This window comes from Lagopus muta, chromosome 11 (assembly GCF_023343835.1).
Source record: "Lagopus muta isolate bLagMut1 chromosome 11, bLagMut1 primary, whole genome shotgun sequence".
Taxonomy (NCBI): Eukaryota; Metazoa; Chordata; class Aves; order Galliformes; family Phasianidae; genus Lagopus; species Lagopus muta.
This window is the reverse complement of record NC_064443.1, coordinates 8,650,948-8,671,194: the sequence shown is the minus strand read 5'-3', so window position 1 is coordinate 8,671,194 and position 20,247 is coordinate 8,650,948. Positions and strand designations below refer to the sequence as shown.

The window sequence follows — 20,247 nt, the reverse complement described above, 5'->3', positions numbered from 1 at the left end:
TGCGATGCTTCAGCCATTAGTAGTGTTACAGCCAAGGAACTGAATCAGCTGTAGAAAGCAGTTGACAGCTTGGACTGGAATTTTTCCATCCGTGTTTTTTCAGTTCAGTGTACTTAAAATATAGGTAAAAGAGCCTGTGGTAATCCTCATTCATCTGGGGCTTAAAGGCTAAATGTCTGTGCAGGAACTTCTAGTTTCAGTAATTTTACCTTTTTTCATGTGACTTAAAAAAAAAAACAAAAACCTCAGCTGGATGATGGGGAGAAGAGATGCAGTCTCACTGTCTCTTTTTGGCTGGTAAGAGAAGAGATTTCTATAGTTGTGTTGTCTGAAAAGTGAATTTGTTGCCCAGTGTGCAATAAGTCAATAATCACACACTCAGAGGAGACTCTGCTTACTTATTTTGGGTTTGCACAGCCTGGTGCTCGGTGGTTTCCCACAAGTCAAGCACCCCAAACGAAACTATCTGTGCTACAGACTTAGCTATTTCTCCAGTCCATCCTCCTTGGTTGGCCATTGACAATTACAGTATTGCTGACTGTACTTCCAGCACTATGTTGCTCAGGGGAAGGGTCTCACCTGGGCAGGGTTTTTTTTTGACCTGCAGGTGTGATTTTAGTACTATAATGAAGGTAGTTCAGCTAAAGATACTTGAGTGCTGAGTTTTTCTTGCCAAGTGGGCCTACATCTTCAGACCATCCTGAATGATGTCCTCCTCAAGGCTTGCAGGCTCTGGGATGTCCCAGGTTAACAGATACAATTTATTGCTCTGATACCCATCACAGAATCCGCTCAGTTTTTAGAGTCAACCTTCAGCAGTTTGCGTTGGAGAGCTGTTACTAAAAGGATGCTAATGGTGACTGCTCCACAGAAATAGAACTAACAATGTCAGTGCACTTAATGTCGTTTCAGGCAAACCGACCGTGGGTGATTCTGTCCCGGGCTGTGTCTGCACCCTGTCCGCTCCTTTGGAAGGAGCTGTGTAAAGGCCGGAATCTGTCAGCGTGCAGACGCGGCCGTGCATTGAGGGACACTGCCTGCCCTGCTGGGCCAGACCTCGGGAAGCCCTGCAAAGAAACGCGGTTCTGCGATTGGTAAGGAAAGCGGAGGGCCGTACCTTTCTAACCGAACGCGTTTCTAACAGCACTGCACCTGTCGGGGTTTTGGTTTCGCTGCCCGCCATCAGCCGGGACGCGTCTGCAGTGCCAGCATCACCGCGGTGCGAGCTGCGGAACGCACACACGAGAAAAAACGCTGCTATCAGCCACGTTTAATGCACCGAGGGACGCCGCTGTTACCGCCTGCCCCGCGTGCTGCCGGGCGCTACGGGAGGGGAGGGCTCTCCGGGGCCGTTTTGCACGAAACCCCCAACTTCTGTATCGCGCTTCCCGCGGCCCAGCGCGGCCACACCGCCTACCCGGCAGCGACCGCAGCCCCGCCCGGCCTCGGCCGCCACAGCGCTCCGGCGCGGCGCAGATCGCGTTTCCCGGCAGGCCGCGCTCCGCCGCGCCGCGCAGCGATGGAAGGGAGAGCTTCACTACGACTCCCATAATGCACCGCGGCGGTGTGGAGAGGAGAGCGAGGCCGGAGGCGGCGCGGGGTCCGCCGGGAAATGCAGTCCTCGCCGCCTTTCGGCCGCGCGGCGGAGGGCGGCGCCGCGGCGAGGGGATGTGGCTGAGCGTGACGCGATTCTGTCCGCGTTGGAGCCGGGACGGCCGTGGCGAGCGTGACGTGGCAGAGAGCGAGCGAGCGCGGATCTCGGTCACACAGCCGCCGCCGCCGCCGCTTGCGCCTTTATAAGTGGGCGCCGCCGAGCCCCGCCACGCTCAGCGCGCTGCCCGCTCCGCACAGCCGTCCGCCAGCAGAACCCGACGCCGCGCCCGCCCTTCCTCCGCCGCCATGGGCCTCACCATCTCCTCGCTCTTCTCGCGCCTCTTCGGCAAGAAGCAGATGCGCATCCTCATGGGTAAGGGCCGAGCAGCCGGGCCTGCCGCTGCCGGGCCCCGCACCGGCCTGCCGTGCTGTATTGCGCTGCGGCCGGGCCCGGCGGGGGGCAGGGAGCGGAGTGGCGTGGGAGGGGGGGGGGGGGGGGGGGCTGTTGTACTGTGCCGAGCTGTGCCGTGCCCTTCATTTAGGGGCCGCGGGAGGAGAGGGAGGTGCCGATGGGGCTGGAGGCGGCAGCCCCTTCCTCGGCACCGCGCTACCGCTGCGGCCCGGAGCGGACAGTCGAGAGGAGGCGGGGGGGCCGCGCCGTGCCGCTCTGGGCCGAGCCTGTGGCGGATCCGGACACTGGGTCGGGGCGGCCGGCGGCGGCGGCGCTCGGGAAGCGCGGGCTCTGCGGCGTGGAACTCGGGCGCCTTCTGTTCTGCCGCCCGCCCCCGCCGTGCCTCGTGCTCCGGGCCGCGCGGCGCTTCTCTCGGAGCTCGGCTCGAGCGACCCGCTGCTGGGTGGCGGTTCCCGGCGCTACCCGACAGACGAAGCGGCGGCGGCCGAAGATTCCCACCGTGGGATCGCGGTTCAAAAGGTCACGGGCGGCAGCGCCGCGTTCCGCACTTCCTCCTCCGCTCCTCCTTTCCTTCTCCGCTTTGCCGGCCTGCGTGTGTCCGCAGCTGCGCGGCCCCGCGCCTCAAGCGTTCCTCGGCCGCTCTGCGGGCCGGCGCTGCGCCCCGAGCGGGGAGCTGGCTGAACTTGCCGGCTTGCGGTGCTGGGTCTGCCCAGCAGTCCGGCTCTCCTTGTGGCTCCGAAAGGTGTGAGACCTTCAGGTGAGCCCGGCTGCGACGGGAGGTGCTGTCTTGGTAACTGCGTGCCACAGAATAATGAGAGCAGGCACGCAATGCCAGGCACACCAAAACGGCCTGCGAGGGCTTGCGTTTCCTCACTGGTTTGTAATTAGTTCAGATCCTGTTTAGCTGTGACTTACAGAGTAGTGTTTCTTCTAGCCGGTTCAGCTGCACCTTTGTCGTTGTTGTTTTTTTCCCCATCTTTGATTTCAAGGCTTTTACTGTATTCACATGCAAGGATCAGAGCATGAGACTGCTCCTGCCTTTTGGTGAGTGTGAGAGGAAACACGTCTGCTGTGTTGTGAGGAGGCTGTAGTGCAGGACCTAAATTGGCTGTTGAGAAGCAGAGTGTTGTATCGTAGAATGTGTAATTCACCTGTAACGTAGAAAAGAACCTCAGGATAACATTCTGCATTGCATATTAGTGCTTGGAGATGTCTGAACGCTAGAACTGACTTAGACCTTTCCTCAGTCCTACTCTTACATGTGTATGTCTGCAGAAGTCTTCACTCCTGGCTTCATGTGCTAAAAAAGGAATGATACTCACTGTGCAGTACTGTGCCAGCTATCTTTTGCTGTAGCTGTGTGAGTGGTAACTGAGATAATAGCTACTCAGAAGCTTCAAATGCAGAGGTAATTATTGAATACTGGGTAGTGAGGGAAGGCCAGATTCTTTAGAAAGCGTGTTCTTGTACAGCTCACAACAACTTAACAATCTTCTGTTCTTCTTCTACCAGGGTAGACTTGCATTCTTTTGGCATTCTTTGTGTGTGTTTTCTTGAAACTGTGTTGAGAATCAGCCCTTCGTGGGCCCCAAAGAGTTATCCACTTGAAGCCAAGCCTGAAAGAGGAATAGTAGTACTTAAAGGATGAAGATAAGATTTGAGAGATCTGGTGTCAAGGTAGAAGAAAAGTGGAAAAAGTGAAGGAATAACCATCTCTATTAAATTGGGACTCATCAACTTTGTTTGTTGTTAAGCAGTACTTGATGTATTGTGAGCTTTGTGAACCAATTAAAGATGGTAGGAGCTTCCCTCCCCCACCCCTCTTCTCCTCTGGTCATGGGAAACATTGATGTTGGAAGCAGCAACATGCTGTGTTCTGTACTATCTGGAATCTGTGACTGCCAGAGCGTATTGGTCTTGATGGGGTTTCCATTTAGAATGCCGGTCCTCAATTCTTTTTGGTTTTATTTTTTTAAATTTAGTGTATGGATGTTTGTGTTAGGGTGCCTGCAGCAGCTTGGTACTCAGTCACCAAGGCAGGAAGCTGGTAACTGAGGAGCTGATGTGATCACAGGGGTGGTATATGGGACAGTGAGAATGACAAGTTTGATGTTTAGAAGTGTGGTTGACGGGCTGTAAATGAAGGATTCTAAGGAGTGAAGGCCTTAGAACTGCATTTGCTTTCACAGCAGCTGGAAGTGCTGCAGATGTGAATTCTCATTCTAGAGGAAGAGGATGTTTGACTTAAATTGTAACAAGTGCAAGTCTGTGCTTCCCATCTGTGTATAACGCTCAGTGGTATAACTGCTGTAATGCCCACATGGAGGTTGTTAGGCTGATGTGGTGGGCCAGAGGGCAGATCTAGGATTGGAAGTTCACATTGTTTGGAGATTTAAGGCTTCAGGTTTTAGTCTTGATAGTAACTTCTATCATGAAATTAACATGACGTAACTCATTGACATCATGTTCCAGTACAAATGTAAATGTATTTATGTATATATGAGGCAGCAATCTTGTAAGCTGCTGGACCACGAAAGAAATGTTTCCTAGAGGCTCAAAACTTAAATTTGGTGCTGTGACTTGTTTGTCCTATGAAGGGCATCAATAAACTGAAATAAGTGTGAACAGATGCTCTGCTGTTGATAACTATTGATTATTTAGAGTTAAGAGCTTTTACTTGACTAAAAGTGTCAGTTTCTGAGGACTTGCATCACGCAGATGTTACTTTCTTCTGCCAAAGGCTGCTGTCTCAGTGGTGGAGTTACAGGAAAACACCCATCCATAACTCAGCTTGCCTCACTGCAAAGTCCAACAGCTTCACTACAGTTGTGGATGGGCCTGGGTCTCAGCAGCATGTCTGGGCATTGTGCTCATGTAGCTCGTGTATCCTTCTGCAACACTGCTGGGGCAGCAGGAGGTTCTGGTGCAGGAGCAGGACGGGTTTATCTGTATCTCTATAGATTTATCTGCAGCATCTCTGCTGTAACACATCAAACACTGAACTAATTCTGTAGATAATGCATTTTTCTCTTGTTGGCAGTTTTCATGGGTCTTGTGTTGTTCAGCTGGTAACTGTTGTGGTTTTGGGGCTAGGGGTGAGGGGAAGGAAGAATTGAGAGTATGTTTAGCTGTAATTTGGTTATTTATTTCATATCTGTACACTGGAGATCTGCCACATACGATGCACATCCATGGCTTGCTTGCTCGTGAATATCTAGGCATCCTGGAGATGTTCACCTGAGGCTGATCTGCTACGTAAGAAGAAAGCTGGGTTTCAAGTGTTGCGCTATTTAAAACATAGTTTTTCAGCTCAGATGGAGTACCTGGGGGTTTCAGAGTTTCCTTAAAGAGTTTTGGCACTTGGTTGTTGCAGGGAAAATGCCAATGCTTGGAGGTTTCCAGATCCACAAGTTCCTCTGAAGCTGCGCTCAGGGTTCTCAGCTTTTGTTGAGCATGTTTGGCTCCAGCAGAGACCCACGCTTAGACAGCGGGGAGCTTAAAAATCTTAGTTTAGTTTGAGCATTTGGGGAGTTCATTCCTTGTCAGGGAGCTTTGTTTTTTGGCGGCTGTGTTTTCCTCTTGCTCTGTGATGTTGGTAATTAGAACAACGTCTAATTTTTACTTCTTATTCACAATGATAGTGAAAAAGAAAAAAAAAAAAAAAAAAGACTGCAGTTGCATATTAAACTGTGTTCACAGCACTGAGCTATAGAGCACCAAGGTTCTGTAGTTGTTTCCTGTAAGAGCAGTCGGTGCCCTGAGAAGGAGGCAGTGCCTTATGAGTTTGGTTTCATTTTGAGTTAAGAGGTGACTTTTGCTTTCATGTTACTGCAGCGCTAAGGGAGCCGTTGCAGCCGACTGAGCAGCCACTCAGAACTTATGCATGGGCTCACTGAGTGGGAAACTTCCATGGGACACCTACTGTGTTACCAAGCAAGGATACCATTTGGCTTCTTGTATGAGTGTTATTTATTTCTTCAGTGAAGGTTTGATTTATTTTATTTTATTTTGCTTGGGTAGAACCTTTACTGCCACAAATGGGCATTTATTGAAGCTGATGCTGTGCTAAGTGCTTAGTACCTGCTGTTTCTTTAGGTGCTTGCACTCAACATGGGGCAATACCATAAAGAACAGTATTTGAACTTGCTCTTGTGTGTTCTGAAGTGTCAATAGGTATTTGCAAGAACAATGTTATAAAACTACCGTGTGTGCCTCAGTGTTAGTGATGCTTCTCAAAAAATGCCTCTGGGCATCCAGTTTTGGTAAGGAATGCATATCTATCCTGCAGCTTGCCTTTAAAAACAGCTGACTTAACTTTGGCTGTAGCAGTGAAGAGCAAATGGCAGTGCAGCAGGCTTTCAGTAAGGATGGCCAGACCTGGCTAAGGAAAGCATCCTGGTGGGTCTCAGTGTGTAGAAGTGATGTCATGGCGAGAGCTCACAACTCTTGGAATATATGTGGAGGGGAAGGATAAGAGTTGCCTCACATAGCTTGTGCTTTTGATAAATCAAAGGGAGTGCAATGAGGGAGATGGAAGTGTCTTCCAGTGCTGTTCACACTGCTTCAGGTGTGCATGGAACCGACCTTAGCCGGACATCAAGTTGGATGTTCCCCTGCTTGAGTGCTAAACAGCAGCTGTGTGATTAGTCAGAAGTGATGTTCTGTTGGTAGATTGTTGTGAGGCATTGAAACCATCCTGACTCTCTGGAAAAAATAACTTTAAGAAAGAATGAGAAAACTCAAGTAACACAAATCTGAAGGAAGATGGCTAGAAGATTCTGAATCTGTAGGTTGTGGATGAAGATGCGCTATTGAGCTTGTTTATTGCCTGAGTTCTCTCTCAGAACTGGGTAGAGGAGATGAGGCAAAATATGTAGTAGTATATCAACAATGACTTAAGAGAATATAATAAGATCTTTTTTTTTTTCCTTTAGAGAAAACAAAACCAAAGCTAATACATCTAAAATGGCATCTCTTTGAAATGATGCGGTTGAGTTCATATTGTGAACTAAATAAGATTTTCTGTTTTTTCCTAGTTGGTTTGGATGCTGCTGGTAAGACGACTATCCTTTATAAGCTGAAACTAGGAGAAATTGTCACCACAATTCCCACTATTGGTAAGATAAATTCTGATGTCTTCATAACCAATTCTCATCTTTGTTCCTGTTGCTCAAAATGTGTGTTGTAGGCATGGGCTTCTGAAGAGTGTAGGAGTTTGCTGTCCTTGCTGTTAGCGTAGGGATGGAGGCAAACAGAGCAGCTTCAGAGTGCCTTACATAACCTGGTACTGCCATGACAGTAATTCTCGTTCTGTGTCACCCAGAAGATGCACCCAGGCAGGAGACCTGTCTGACAGCAGCCAGCAGCTGATGCTCAGGAGTACAGGAGCCATTTAGGTAGCACTGCTCTGCCTTAACACCAAGAGTCTTCGCCAGTTTGTGGTTGAGAGGCTCTTTCAACTTAAGGTGGTGTTCTGGGTCTAACTGCCTTTTCTTTTTGGTCTCCCAAAATATAAAAGGTCTTGTCAGAATTAAAACTTTGAGAAGTTATCTTCAGCAGGATTGGAATTATGTTCTAACGTTACCATTAACTTTTTCTAATGGACTCTTTTATTCTAGGTTTTAATGTGGAAACGGTAGAATACAAAAACATTTGTTTCACAGTTTGGGATGTTGGTGGTCAAGATAAAATCAGACCTCTTTGGAGGCATTATTTCCAAAATACGCAGGTAAGAGTTCTAAAATAGCAGTGGTTACTATCCTATTTTGTAAAGGCTCGTTATGTGCTGTAGTGTCTATCGAAAGTTGTCCTGTCTCTTCTTTCAGAAGGGTTCCTTGCTGTCTTTCTCAAGTTCTGTGGGATGCCCAGGCTTTATCCTTGTTAAAGCCATTTAAATTTATTTTTTTTTACCCTGAAGGTTTCAGAGCTTAGTGGTGAGCACAGCTTAATGAGGGCAAAGTCCTAAGAATCTTTTAGCATTCTGTAATAAGCCAGAGCAACTGTTAGTTTGTAAGGAACAATTTAGCTGGGTTTTGATCTATCTGAACTGGTATGGATTTATGCAAAAAGTGTTATTGTCTAAAGTCCTGCACTGAGCATCAAAAGTGTACAGCTTTTTTTTCTTTACATATCAGAGTATCTAAAACACATGCAGAGTACCTAAAAGTTCTTTAATATCTTGCTACTCATTGCTTAGAAAGTGACAGTTTCATGCTGGCGTGATTACTGACATTCTTGGTGGTGTAAATGTAATTCTTTCCTTTGGCTCACAGGCACTGAGATAAATCGCTTACTAATACTGAGGAACTTAAGTGGTGAGGTTTGGGGTTTTGTTCTGTTGGATCTAGAATTGTTTCCAAGACATGTCTGTGCAATGTAAGTGTGATAGTTGGGTGCAGAAAACCGAGCTCTAGGCAGACAAAAAGCAGCTAACACTATTGTTATTTCAGTAATAATTATTTATAATAGGATTGCACTGAAAATATTCTTAAAAGTTGCTTCTGCTGTCTTCAAGAGAATAATAAAAATGGTCAGAGAAAGCAGTGCTTATGTGAGGAGTGCACTTGGGTAACACAGATACTGCTAGAAATAATATTTGGTGCAAACATTTGGTGAAGAACTTACAATTCCTGTGCTGCATTTAATGTAATGCTGAGAGAAAAGGGAGGTGCAGGGAAGGAGAAGTGTTAGTTTAGGAAACCTTGTTTGGGTTCTTTGTGCTTTTTGTTTTGTCTGTTTTGAAATTAACGATTCCTACACCAATATGTTAACTGACATTTCCAATTAATGTTGTGGGTTGCTGGTTTGTTTTGTTGTTGTTTTTTTTTAAACTTAAAAGTTCTAGCTTAGTTTTGCTGTTGATACTCGCTGTGTAGTTGTTCAGACAGACATCTTGTGATGCTTGAGCAGGATAAACAGAACTTTCTGAGAAATTTGCTTTCCTCAAGCCAGACTAATTTCTTGCAGGGCCTCATCTTTGTGGTGGATAGCAATGACAGAGAGAGAATCGAGGAAGCAGCAGATGAGCTGCAGAAAATGGTAAGTGTTGATGCTTTCTGGAAGAAATATCTTTTTTGAGGTTTGGGGTGATCTTTGTTTTTTGTTAGGATGAATGAGATTCTTGAGCGTGTTTAGGAAGTTTTTGCAGTGCGTATTGTCTGCACCAGGGAGTTCTAGCTTTAGTGCACTGTGTAGTAGCTGCAGCTCTGTAGAAGGCTTTCCCTCAAGAACTACTCGTGTGAGAATCTTTCATAAAGTGTTAAGAAAAATGTAGGTGAGGGAAGAATTTTAATAAATACTTGAGAATTTGATCAGCAAGGTCCTGATGAACTTAAACTGCTTATTGAAAGAATATTTCTTCTAGAACTTCTGCTGGATACTGGATGAATTTTACTATCCAGTGACTCACGCAATAATGAAAAAGCAGATCATGCTTAAAACAGTACTTAGGTTTCTTTAGTGCTTGTTGAAGTACTGAACTGAGCTAATGTAGTAACGTGGCTGTTTGTTTTTCTCTCAGCTTCAGGAGGATGAGCTGCGAGATGCCGTGCTGCTGCTGTTTGCAAACAAGCAAGATCTGCCGAATGCCATGGCAATCAGTGAGATGACCGATAAACTAGGCCTGCAGTCCCTGCGTAACAGAACTGTAAGTGCTAAACTTGTCTGGTTGCTAACTCTGGCCTGCTTTATTAGATGTCATAATATTAATCTCCCTTTAAAGCAAAGGAAGCTCTCACCTCTTTCTGTAGAGAGATGCATGTACCTGCTATTAAACTCTAGGACAAAGTTGAAGATCCTCCTTTAAAACAGGTGATCTAGAAGTATAACTCAGTGCGTACAGCAGCGTGTTGCAGGTGTTTTCCCCCACCTTTTTCTGGAAAAATAGAAATGTTGCAGCCTGTTGCTGAAATGTAACCATCAGTGTTTGAGGAGTGTGGCAGGCTTGCCTCAAGTCCAAGTGCTCACTTCTCAGGGACAAAACGCTTTGTGTATTCTCATCCCAACAAAGATGCGAGGCAATGAAATACTTCTTGACTAATTACATCTCATCTGTACAGCCCTCTGAGATACAAGGTTGCTTCACATAAACTATCTGTCCTTGTGTAGTGCTCATGTTGTTTGACACACTAAGTTTATATGTAGTCAGATGCCCTAGAGGTCCCTTAAATCTGATAATTGCATGCTTGTTTCCAGGAGAGCAATCTTGCAAAACAGAAGCTAGTTTTTCGCATATAAAACAAGCGCCAGTTTGTTTTTTTTCTTCTCGATGCACTAAAATGTATTTTGGCACATGGAGCTTCTGGATGATGTGTAAACCCTACCTACTTTGCCTATACTTTTCAAAGCTCAGAAAATACTCTGTTCAGTATTGCCTCTGGGGTGCAAAACAATGTTTAAAGAGCACTATTTGAGTTTGTATCTGAGTGTCACATACTGTGATAACTTAGTTTGCGTTTGGTCAGTATGTAAACTTCTTTCTGTCTGTGTTCTGTGTTAACAGTGGTATGTCCAAGCCACCTGTGCTACGCAAGGAACTGGTCTGTATGAGGGACTTGACTGGCTCTCAAACGAACTCTCAAAACGCTAACTCAAACTGGATGACTCTTTCACCAGGGACATGTTTGATATAAGTGGTCTAGGCTTGTTACAACAAAATTAGTTTGCATCTTGGTTATTACAATATCTGGAACTGATCTTTGGGCAGGATATTACAGCATTTCAACTTATTTTGTTGCCAATTATTGTTTACCGAGCTACATGTTGCAAAGGTAGCAATATGCTTGGGTAAAAATCTCCTTAACTTGGAAAAAAGTGTATCTTCTGATTCTACTTCCCTTGTTAGTCTAAATGCCTGAATATAGTTATTGTGACATCTTCAAGATCTGTTCTGAATACTTTTTTTTGAGCCCCAATAAATTAATGTTTTAATTTTTTCTCCCTGCTACTTTTAGTTTACTGATGCCCTGTTTCATTCCTCAGACAGTCTGCTGATTTAAAAATGTAGCATTCCGTATATTTATTTCTCTCCCTTGCCAAAAAGAATTCCTAATACTGCTTGTCCCCGCCGAGAAAATGCTCTAAAACACTATTCAGATCTGCTGCACTGAGGAACGTCTTATTAATCCTTGGGTTCCATCGGCCCAACTTGCCTTTGTGAGAATTGGATTGGATGGGTAGAATAGTTCTGTGCTGGCTGCGAAGAGCTCATGTTGAGGTTGTTTTTAATATTCAGCAGATTGTCTTCCTTTATATTGTATCTTTTTTTTTTTTATGTTGCATGTTGCTTTTTGGTATCAGCCTGACTATTTTTGCCCAGTGTATAATAGTTCTGCTGAAGTTTTACTGTTTGTTGGTGGACATATCTTCAAAATGAGATTTTGGAAAATTCATCAAACTCAATGGATTAGTTTCTTCATAACCCACTTGGAATTATTCCTAATAAAATGATAAAATGTATTGTTCTGTGTATGCTCTTGATTCTTAAGTAGTTGAACTGTGACTTATCACATACTCATTTTTCATAAACTGAGCTTCATTGCAGCTTGAATGTGAACGTAATTCTCATTTTCACTTGTTTGGGGCTGTACAGAGTGGGGCACAAGGTGGGCAGAGTTGTATACAGTGCAGTAGAGTAGTTGTCATCAAGACCTATAATTGTGTCTTTTGAAGTTGTAAATCTAAAATTCCTTTTAAGTTGTCCAGATATGAAAATACTAACAGTTACAAAAACAGTAATAAAACAAGTACAAACTGTCTGAGAAGCTTGCATGTCTGTCTTGTAGTTGTTTCTGCACTTAAAAACAAGGTGGTTTTTAGCAGGCGGTGGTGGTTGGTTAGCTGAAAAGTGAAACACTTGAACAGGCTTTAATCAACATTGTTTTAATGGTGATGGACACCCCCCAGAAATAAGGTCTATATAGTTTCTACTGTGTCCCTTCCCCCCCGACATGGTTTCAAAATGCTTAAATTAACTCTTTTCAATCTTGTTCTATTTTTCTGTCTGAACTGAGCAAACAGCTCAGTCTTGTGTCCTAATTGTCTTTGGGTAGTTGAAGTATGATTTCATGGCAGATTTGACCTCAGCTCATATCCTACAAGTTCAGATCTTGCTGTCCTTCCTCCAAGAAATCCCAGTGCCAAGGTTTGCTAAGATCAAGCAGGTTCAGATGAGGAGCAACTTCCAAGCAGGTTCTGGTACCCATGAGACTGAAGTTTCTAGGAAACAGTTACTGTGAGCACCAATAACTGGAGGAAATTCCAGAGCTCTTGAAATGAGTCAGTGACTCTCCTTGGTGTGTAACAGAAACCCAAGAGATAGAGTTAAGGCAATGTTCTGCTTGTAGCTTTAATGAGTTGCTGAGTACACACAGAAGTAGATACATCTGTGCATTGGATCAGCGCTTGCTAATAAGTGTGTTTCTGATTAAGCAGCTTCTTGAAATAAGCCTTAGAATGCCTTGCTCAGAAATGCTGGCTGGTCTGTTAGGTGGGCTGTACTGGTAGTTACAGTGAGCTAAAGTGAAACAATTGTGACATTAAATGCAAGAAGCATGGATGAAAGAGGACTGTTACCTTGAAGGCAACGTTCTTTTTGATGCAGGGAGATGAAGACTTTTTACTGGTTTAATTCTTTAAAATGCTTTTTAAATACCTAACCTGGTTTAGGTGAGCTGTGTTTGGCCACTGCTGAGTTACAGCATGTTAATAACAGTTGATACTACAAAGGGTCACTGTGTCTGGCTTTGTCTGCAGGCTGTAATGCTGCTATAAAATGAGCGATTTACTAAATCAAAGTAGTAAAGATCTTCAGCCTCATTTTAAAATGAGGGATGTGGGTGAAGGCTACAGCTTGTAAGTAAGGTGGGAGTCAGTGTAAAGAAAAAGATCTCCTTCCTAAAAAGCTAGCTGAAACAGTGCTCTTCCCTTTTCTATACCATGGGTTAGAGAAGGGAAAGCAACATGCTTGTGGCTCTCTTAATGCCAGCTGAGCAGGTAGCACAACAAATAAGCATACTTCAAAAATGCAGAGAATATTGCTTGTTTTTTAGGAGGTGGCTGGGAGGTTCTTATGAGGAGGATATGGAAAATTCCAGCTACTGAAACACACGCAAGCTTAGAATTATGAGGTAAAATGGTGACAAGTTTGATAGGGTTCTGTGAATTTGGGATCTAGAAGTTGTTTAGGGAAGAATTAATTGGGCAAAATATAGACAAATATGTAGGGGGAACAAAGAAGCTAAAATTGCCTTGTGTCGAGTAGGAAGTACCATGTATAACCTCACAGATGTAAATACATCTGGGGAACATAGGGAATATCAAAGGATTGTTTTTTGCACTTGCCAAAAATCACAAGTTCTTTTGAATCGTCTTTTTCCTAACCTAGATCCCAGTACTGACACTTCCAGGTGTGCCTGCCTAACTCCTGACACAGTGCTGCTACTGGCAGTCAGCCTGTGCTCTTGCATTTTACTAATTAAACCAGAGATGCTTGGCCTGGAGATTCTCCAGCATTAACTTGTGCAGCTGAAATTCCTTCCAAAAATATTAAAGGATTATCTGCCATGTGCAGGGGCCGTCTGATTGGGCCTATAACAGTACCCTGTTTTTGCCTTATCACTTGGTTCCTGCACCAGCCAAGCTGTCCTATGCTCTCTCCTTTATCTACAAGGAGGCAAAGCAGCAGCCCAAACACCGTTGTAGGGATGAAGGGGAACTGCCTCTTCAGAGGTAGTTCCAGCACAGTAGGGACTGTCAACATAGTACACAAGTAGGAAGAAGAAAAACTTACCTCTCAGCAATTGGAGCCAGCTACCAGCCTCCTTTACAATGACAGGGGTGTGAGTTGTGGCACCTGTTTCTTTTAAGTCATCCTTACTTTTAATTCATCTGTGAACTAACAAGTGGCTCAGCCATCCTCTTTGCTTGCAGTTCTTTAACATCTTCCTTTAAGTACTTTTTTAGCTTCCCTTACAGTAGGGCATTCTATCACAAGCCCTTATTGGGTGATATTGCTTCTCAACATTATGATCTGAGCATGACCAAGTTAGTTAAGAACTGCATGGCCATTTCAATATTAGCATAGACAGCGGAGTTTCAAGTGTTGTTTTATAAGTAACTGTAAACACAGCATTGGATTTTAGCTTAATCTTCTGGAGAGTTACCAGCTAACTGGAATAAGTTCTGAATTACAATTTTTTTTTTTGTTTAAACAGCCTTTTAAGTCTTCTACCATTTGAGATCAAGCTGTTGTTTATTTTTGTTGGTTTGGTTTTTTTTTTTTCACTATCACATTAGGACTTGTTTTGCCATGCTAGGCACCTGTGACTGGAGAGAAATCAAGTGAGAACTGGCAGAAAAGGAAGCTTAATAGGTGAAAAGATGATGTGGTGAAATACCTTTAAGTGCTGATTGTTTCATATGGACTAATTATGCAGGGGAAGTTAATGATTCATATCCTTTCCAACAAATTCAATGAAGATAACAAAGCGAGTTTCCCAACATCCAAACTACCTAGACTAGACTGGTTCCACATGGAACAATGTACAAAGCCAGTATTTGTGTTTTGTAGTATAAGTGCTTTCTATAAAGTGTTAAGTAACTTGTTTCTTTCTTTAAAAACGCAGGCAGAAATGGATACACCACATCATTTATTTTGTACCTCCCCACACCTGAAAAGAGATTATCAAATTATGTTGTCAGAGTTCCCTCCCATCCCCAGCTGGCTGTCCTAATCTCAAATACTACTGACCATAGACAACAGATGGAACAGTAATGCAACCTATATCTAGAATCCAGTTTCGTAAGTGTTTAAGTGACCCTCACTACCCCAGTGCTAAGTGGGCAAGCAAAGTGCTTCCAAGTTGCTTATCATCTTAAATTTAACATGGCTGTTGATTGAACAAGACCATTCACGGCTAATTAATGTTTTTTCAGAAGGCAGCAGGTACAGTGATCGTGCCTCTTGCTAAAAAACTGCCTGATAAACTCAGCTTCTGAGTTTATTTTAAAAGCTCTGTCTTATGACAGTAATCACAACGAGCTGAATGAATCCAAACCATGGTTATTTCTTTTCAGATTCTGCATCTGGTTCTGATCAGGGTTCAGTGTGTACACTTATAAGATTTAATTCATATATTCAATGATTTTAGTCCTTTAAAAACCTGTAAAAGGATATATAACCCAACTTTCAAAACTTTACAGCTGAAATATTTTTTTCTATTGGCATATAAAAAGGGAAAGGAGCAATTGCTGTACAAGTTCACGTCAGCGGTGAGATAACCTTCAGTAGCACCATTAAACACAGTCACTTTTCTTAAATTGCTCTCATTTTAGTAGCATACAAGCCAGGGTTGAACCTCAGTTCCTCAACAGCACATCAATTTGTACAAAAACTCCAAAAAGCATTATGCAAAAGCCAATCTATTTCCACTTTAAGTCACATACGAGTGCTATATGATCTGAAGGATGTGAAACACTTGGCAAAGCCTGATGGGTTGTTACTTCTTCATGACTTGGCAATGGAATGACCTGTTCAACTTCCAGAGCATTTCTGTCAATGAAAATGTAGTCCAGACATCCATAAAACCCACCAACATAGTTTGTATATGCAGGTTCTCCACAAGCACTCTGTAGTTGGAAGGGATGGCTTAGAGGCATATTGCACCTTTCCTCTTCTCCATTAGAGGCCCAATCTTCGTGATCTTCAGCAATGCCACCAGTGTTAATAAAACCGTAAGTTCCAGATGACGGTGTGCTATTGAAGTCTCCACAGAATATGAGTGGTATATCAGGGTACAAGTCACGTGCTACATACTTGATGTGAGACAAAGCCACAGCAATTTGGATGAGACGAATGTTCCCACCTAAAGATGTAAAAATATGTTACTTAAAATACTTTGTGAAGGCACTGGAAGAGTTTTTAAGTTGTTCATTTAGACACACGTCACATACAGCTCTGAAACAGCACTCTTGCTTTAAATTCCCCATTGTCTGTGTTTCAGAATAGTTTCCATAAATAAAGATGTCTTCGATACGTGACCATCAAAACTGTACAGCAGAGGACATTTAATTGTTCCTCCCATGAATTTAAAAAATTATGTACCTTAAACACCCGTATTGCAGCAGCCTTCTAATTCTTGGAAACTAACCTTACAGTGTTTGTGAGTGGCACAGAACTAAAACAGAACTAATTTAATGGAGGAGAGTCTCTTTCTGAAAGCTTCAGTAGCCCAACTTGTTTCCTGTGATAAAAGCACCACAACATTGCTCTTTTGGGTACAACAGGATGGGGGAAACCATGAGCACACACAGAGCTGTACTTTATGGTCTACGTTTCAGGCAAATTGTGTTTAATGTGACTGTCTTGTGTTTGTTTGGATTTTACTGCTGTCCTAGCAGATCACAGCAATCTTACTGTAAGGAAGATAAATAAATCTAGTAGCCAGGCTTGGATCACTGAGATAGGGAATGGGGCAGAAAAATCCTCAGTTCCACAAGTAAAGGGAACAGCTGCAAAAGAATAAGGAAGAATGCAGGAAAATTACCTTTTGGATGCCAGTAGAGATGGGTGTTAGCTACACAAAGCTTCCTAGAAGGATCAGTTTCAGACTGAAGAACTGAAACCTTTAAGAAAAAAAAGCCTTTAATCAGTTTTAAATAAAGGTTATATATTTAAATCAAATGCATTAGTTAGCTTATGCTTTCACAGCAAGCCAGTCCAAAGAATCTGATGCTTAAAACTAATGAACGGCAAAACTCCTAAGTTGAGTCTATTTATCCTCTTCATAAGGTATAAATTTCAGCCACTTACACTGCTAGTGTTACCACCACAGAACTCCACCAACATCTGGATATTTGATAAGTGCTCTGTCTGTAGCTTTCTGGTTTGACCACATTTTCCTTCAATCCATTCAGTAGTTTGAAAATGCAGTCATTGCCCTCCCACCCCCCTCCAGCTCTTTCCTTGATTTGGGGTCAGAAACAGACAGAAGACTCTCTGGCTTCAGCAAGCAAACTGTAGTGCTGTATTCTTGTGAAACTAAATTTGGAGGTGACTCCAGTTATCGAGGAAAGTTTGCTACTCTTACTCATACCATTAAAAACCTGTAGGAGCATTTCTGAAATTCCTGGCAGACTTCTATTAGCTCTGCAGGCTGCCTTACCGGCATCCACAGGATCATAGATCTGTCCACTCTTATTTCTACACGCCTGTGTTTGGTGGCATTATTAAAGCAGGCTAACTTAGGTTAATGTCACAACTGGCAAGATTAAGTTTAGTGACACACCTATCACAATACAGGATTGAGCAGTGAAACAACGGGCAGCTAATGCCCCACCCGGCCCAGCACTTCTACCAGCTGACTTCACTTATGGCAAAGAAAGTAAGCTGCCTTTTTTTTAAAGTTTTATGTTATTGCCTACATAAGGTTACTGGCAGCACTGTGTCTGCACTGCCCTGCCCCGTGCACGGCCAGCACCCAGCTAACAGGGGCACGTCCCTACATTGTGCCCACAACACTGGGCTATGGCTGCTGGACAGGGTGGCCACAGATACCTGCAGCACGGAGGATCTCTGCAGCACCTTGTCCCGCACCACGGGGTACCGGCTCAGCCTGTCACGCAGCTCCGCGTGCGGCGGCTCTGACAGCAGCGCCTCACTGAACGCGACATCGTGCTGGCTCAGGAGACTGAACTTGTCCCTGCGGTAGAAGGTGGCCAGGCCCTCGTGCTGCTTCTCCTTCATCTTGAAGAGCCCCTCGAGCCCGAAAGCGTCCAGAGCCGGGGCCAGGCTGTCTGCGAAGACGGATTTGTCCACCTCCTGCAGGCAGACGAGGTCGGCGTTGTAGCCGGCCAGCTCCTTCTTCAGCAGGTTCTGCCGGTAGTCGACCTCCAGCGCGTACGGGGCGCAGTACGGGTACAGCACGGTGCGGGAGAACTCGGTCTGGGCGTAGGTGTCGGCCAGGATGTTGTATGAGACGGCGCGCACAGAGCCGCGGCCGCACGCCTTGCGCGTGTAGAGGTGCCGCGCGTCGAACGTGCACGCGCCCGGCCCGGCCTCCACGGGGCCGCTGCTCTCCACCTCGCGGGGCGGCCCGAAGCGCCCGGCGCCGTCCCCGGGCGTGCAGCGCAGCTTCAGCCGCAGCCCCACCAACGCGTTGGACGGCGTGAAGACGCGCTCGCCGCCCTCCGGCTCCCGTTCCTCTTCCCAGGCCGGGCCCTCCCCGCCGCCCTCCGGCCGCCGCTCGCGGTACCAGCGGAACAGGCAGTGCTGCGGGGCGGCGAACTCGGCGCTCATCTTGGGGCACACGGGGAAGCCGGCCAGCAGCGAGCGCGGCAGCCGCAGCTCGGTGAGCGCGGGCGGGTTGCGCTCCACGCGGTACCGCGCGGCCCCAACCTGCAGCACGGCGCCGTCCTGCCAGGCCGCCGCGTTCGGCACCTCCTCGGACACGGCCCGCCCGTCTCTGGAGAAGAGCCGCACCTCCGGCAGCTCGGCCTCGCCCGCCTCGCTGTCCTCCGCCCGCGACTTCTTGCTCTTCTTGCCCGCCTTAGAGCGGCCCTTCGCGGCGTTGGTGGCGATGCGGGCCAGCGCCCGGCCCAGCGGCTCCGCCTGGTCCCTCTGCATGAACCGCGCGCTGCCGTCGGGGAGCACGAGCTGCAGGCTCAGCTTGGGTTCGGACGGCACGCAGCGCACGACGGCGCGCTCCGCGGGCTCCATAGCGGCGGGAGGAGCCCCGCCGCCGCCCAGGCGGCTCAGCCAGCCGAGGGCGGCGCGCAGCCCGCGCCACATGGAGCCGGCGCGCGGCGCTTCCGGCAAGAGCGGCCGGAAGTGAGCTGCCGGCACGGCCTCGCGCCAAGGGGCGGTGCTGCCAATGGCCGCAACTCGTGCCCGCCCCGGGGCGGGAACGCACCGCCTCTCAGGTGCGCCGTTGCGCGCGTGGGCGCTGCAGCAGTTCCGTTAGCTGTTGCGTGTCTCTCGCTGAGTTCTGTGCCTTCAGCGCGAAGCTGCCTTCTTTTCGGGACTGAAACCCTCAGGAGAACTCTTCACGTCCCCGTAATGTCTGGAAAGGGTGTCGGTTCTGCACATCAGGTACAGGGAGGGGCGAGCTGCCTGTGCGCCCTTCTGCCCCGGGTACCTGGGCTTCGTGCTCGTTTTCTGCTCGTTCAAAACCGCCCCGGTCTGCTGAATCGCATTACAAAACCGTCCCGGTGTTTGTAAAGCGGCCTGAAGCTCTCCCGCTGTCCTTACAGCCTCAGCCCCCTCAGGTCCGCAAGCAGGACGTGAAGTCCTCGCCGAACGCGGCAGGCAGGCGGGAAACCTGGCGGGAATTGCTGCTGGGCTCAGCTCGCTCTCTGTCGCCGCGTCCCTCAGCGCTGAGGCGGGATGCAGCTCCGCGTTTCCCCTTCTAGAAGCCGTTGAAGTGCAGTTCGAGTTTGTGCGCGGCGTTTCCAAGGGAACGGCCCCGCAGCTCGGGCAGCCGCGCCTGGCTGAGCCCTGCTGGGCTCCCCAGCGCCACGCAGTTATTTCTGCAGAACCCGCGGCGTTGTGTTGCTTTTTACACGGTGTTCGCGCTGTTCCTTAATCTTTCTATGTGTGCTGCGTAACTTTTGAGGTACTTTGCGGATAGACGATAGCTTTAATCCTTTCCTTCCCTGAGAAATATGAAGGGAAAAATACGCTCTGCCCGTCTTTCAGCAGTTTCAGACCTCCCTCTGTATGCCTCTAGGTCAGCTTCGTGTTTCCATTTGCTTCTTTCCCATCAGGACTCTGCATCCTGCAGTGAAGCCACAGGAACAGTAATGCTGTCTCAGGCTCTATCAGAGCAGGAGCTGAGATCCGAGTTACGGAGCAGCCAGATGCCCCACTCAGATGGAGCACCTTCCAATCAAAAGACTTTGAGAAGTTGGTTTCTTCCCATTGTTTTGCCTTCAGCGATTGCATCAGATACGTCACCATTACAGAATAAGCTGCTGACGTACCGAAGATGCAAAGAACAGCAAAGAATGCTTAATCAGTTACTGTGAGTAAAATGTTGAGTGGTGAAGTTCAAGGAATGTTGAAATTCAAATGAAAGAAACGTTGTACTTTTGACAACTGAGAAATAACACTGATGTTTGTTCATTTCAGAGGTATTTTTGTCACTATTGTAATGCTGAATATTTTCCGTCTAAAACTGTTAATAGTAGAAGAGTATTTGTTGAGATATTCAAAGAGCACCAATGTCTGGATCTCTTAGTTTCTTTCG

General features: G+C 46.4%; 4 protein-coding genes across 7 annotated transcripts in view; 2 read left to right on the top strand and 2 right to left on the bottom strand.

The window, feature by feature from the left end:
• LOC125698633 (sarcolemma associated protein) overlaps positions 1-20,247 on the bottom strand; it is a 403,851-nt gene that overhangs the window by 117,544 nt on the left and 266,060 nt on the right. The window lies entirely within an intron of this gene.
• Positions 1,652-11,461, top strand: ARF4 (ADP ribosylation factor 4). Its single transcript, XM_048957281.1, has 6 exons — positions 1,652-1,966; positions 7,042-7,122; positions 7,624-7,733; positions 8,972-9,043; positions 9,525-9,650; positions 10,506-11,461. Exons 1-6 carry the CDS (start codon positions 1,900-1,902, stop codon positions 10,590-10,592), a joined length of 543 nt encoding a protein of 180 aa, XP_048813238.1. The 5' UTR covers positions 1,652-1,899; the 3' UTR covers positions 10,593-11,461.
• On the bottom strand, positions 14,636-18,810 carry PDE12 (phosphodiesterase 12). Its single transcript, XM_048957272.1, has 3 exons — positions 17,559-18,810; positions 16,549-16,627; positions 14,636-15,867 (listed from the first exon to the last, which is right to left on the bottom strand). Exons 1-3 carry the CDS (start codon positions 18,789-18,791, stop codon positions 15,425-15,427), a joined length of 1,755 nt encoding a protein of 584 aa, XP_048813229.1. The 5' UTR covers positions 18,792-18,810; the 3' UTR covers positions 14,636-15,424.
• Positions 18,878-20,247, top strand: part of DNAH12 (dynein axonemal heavy chain 12) — a 62,195-nt gene continuing 60,825 nt past the window's right edge. For 3 of the 4 annotated variants that reach the window (XM_048957214.1, XM_048957215.1, XM_048957213.1), the window contains exons 1-2: positions 18,917-19,091; positions 19,766-20,022. In XM_048957214.1, coding sequence (XP_048813171.1) covers positions 19,059-19,091; positions 19,766-20,022 — 290 coding nt within the window. In that variant the 5' untranslated portion in view covers positions 18,917-19,058. Of the gene's footprint in view, positions 19,092-19,765; positions 20,023-20,247 lie in introns of all 4 variants that reach the window. The other variant, XM_048957216.1, reaches the window with a different exon arrangement.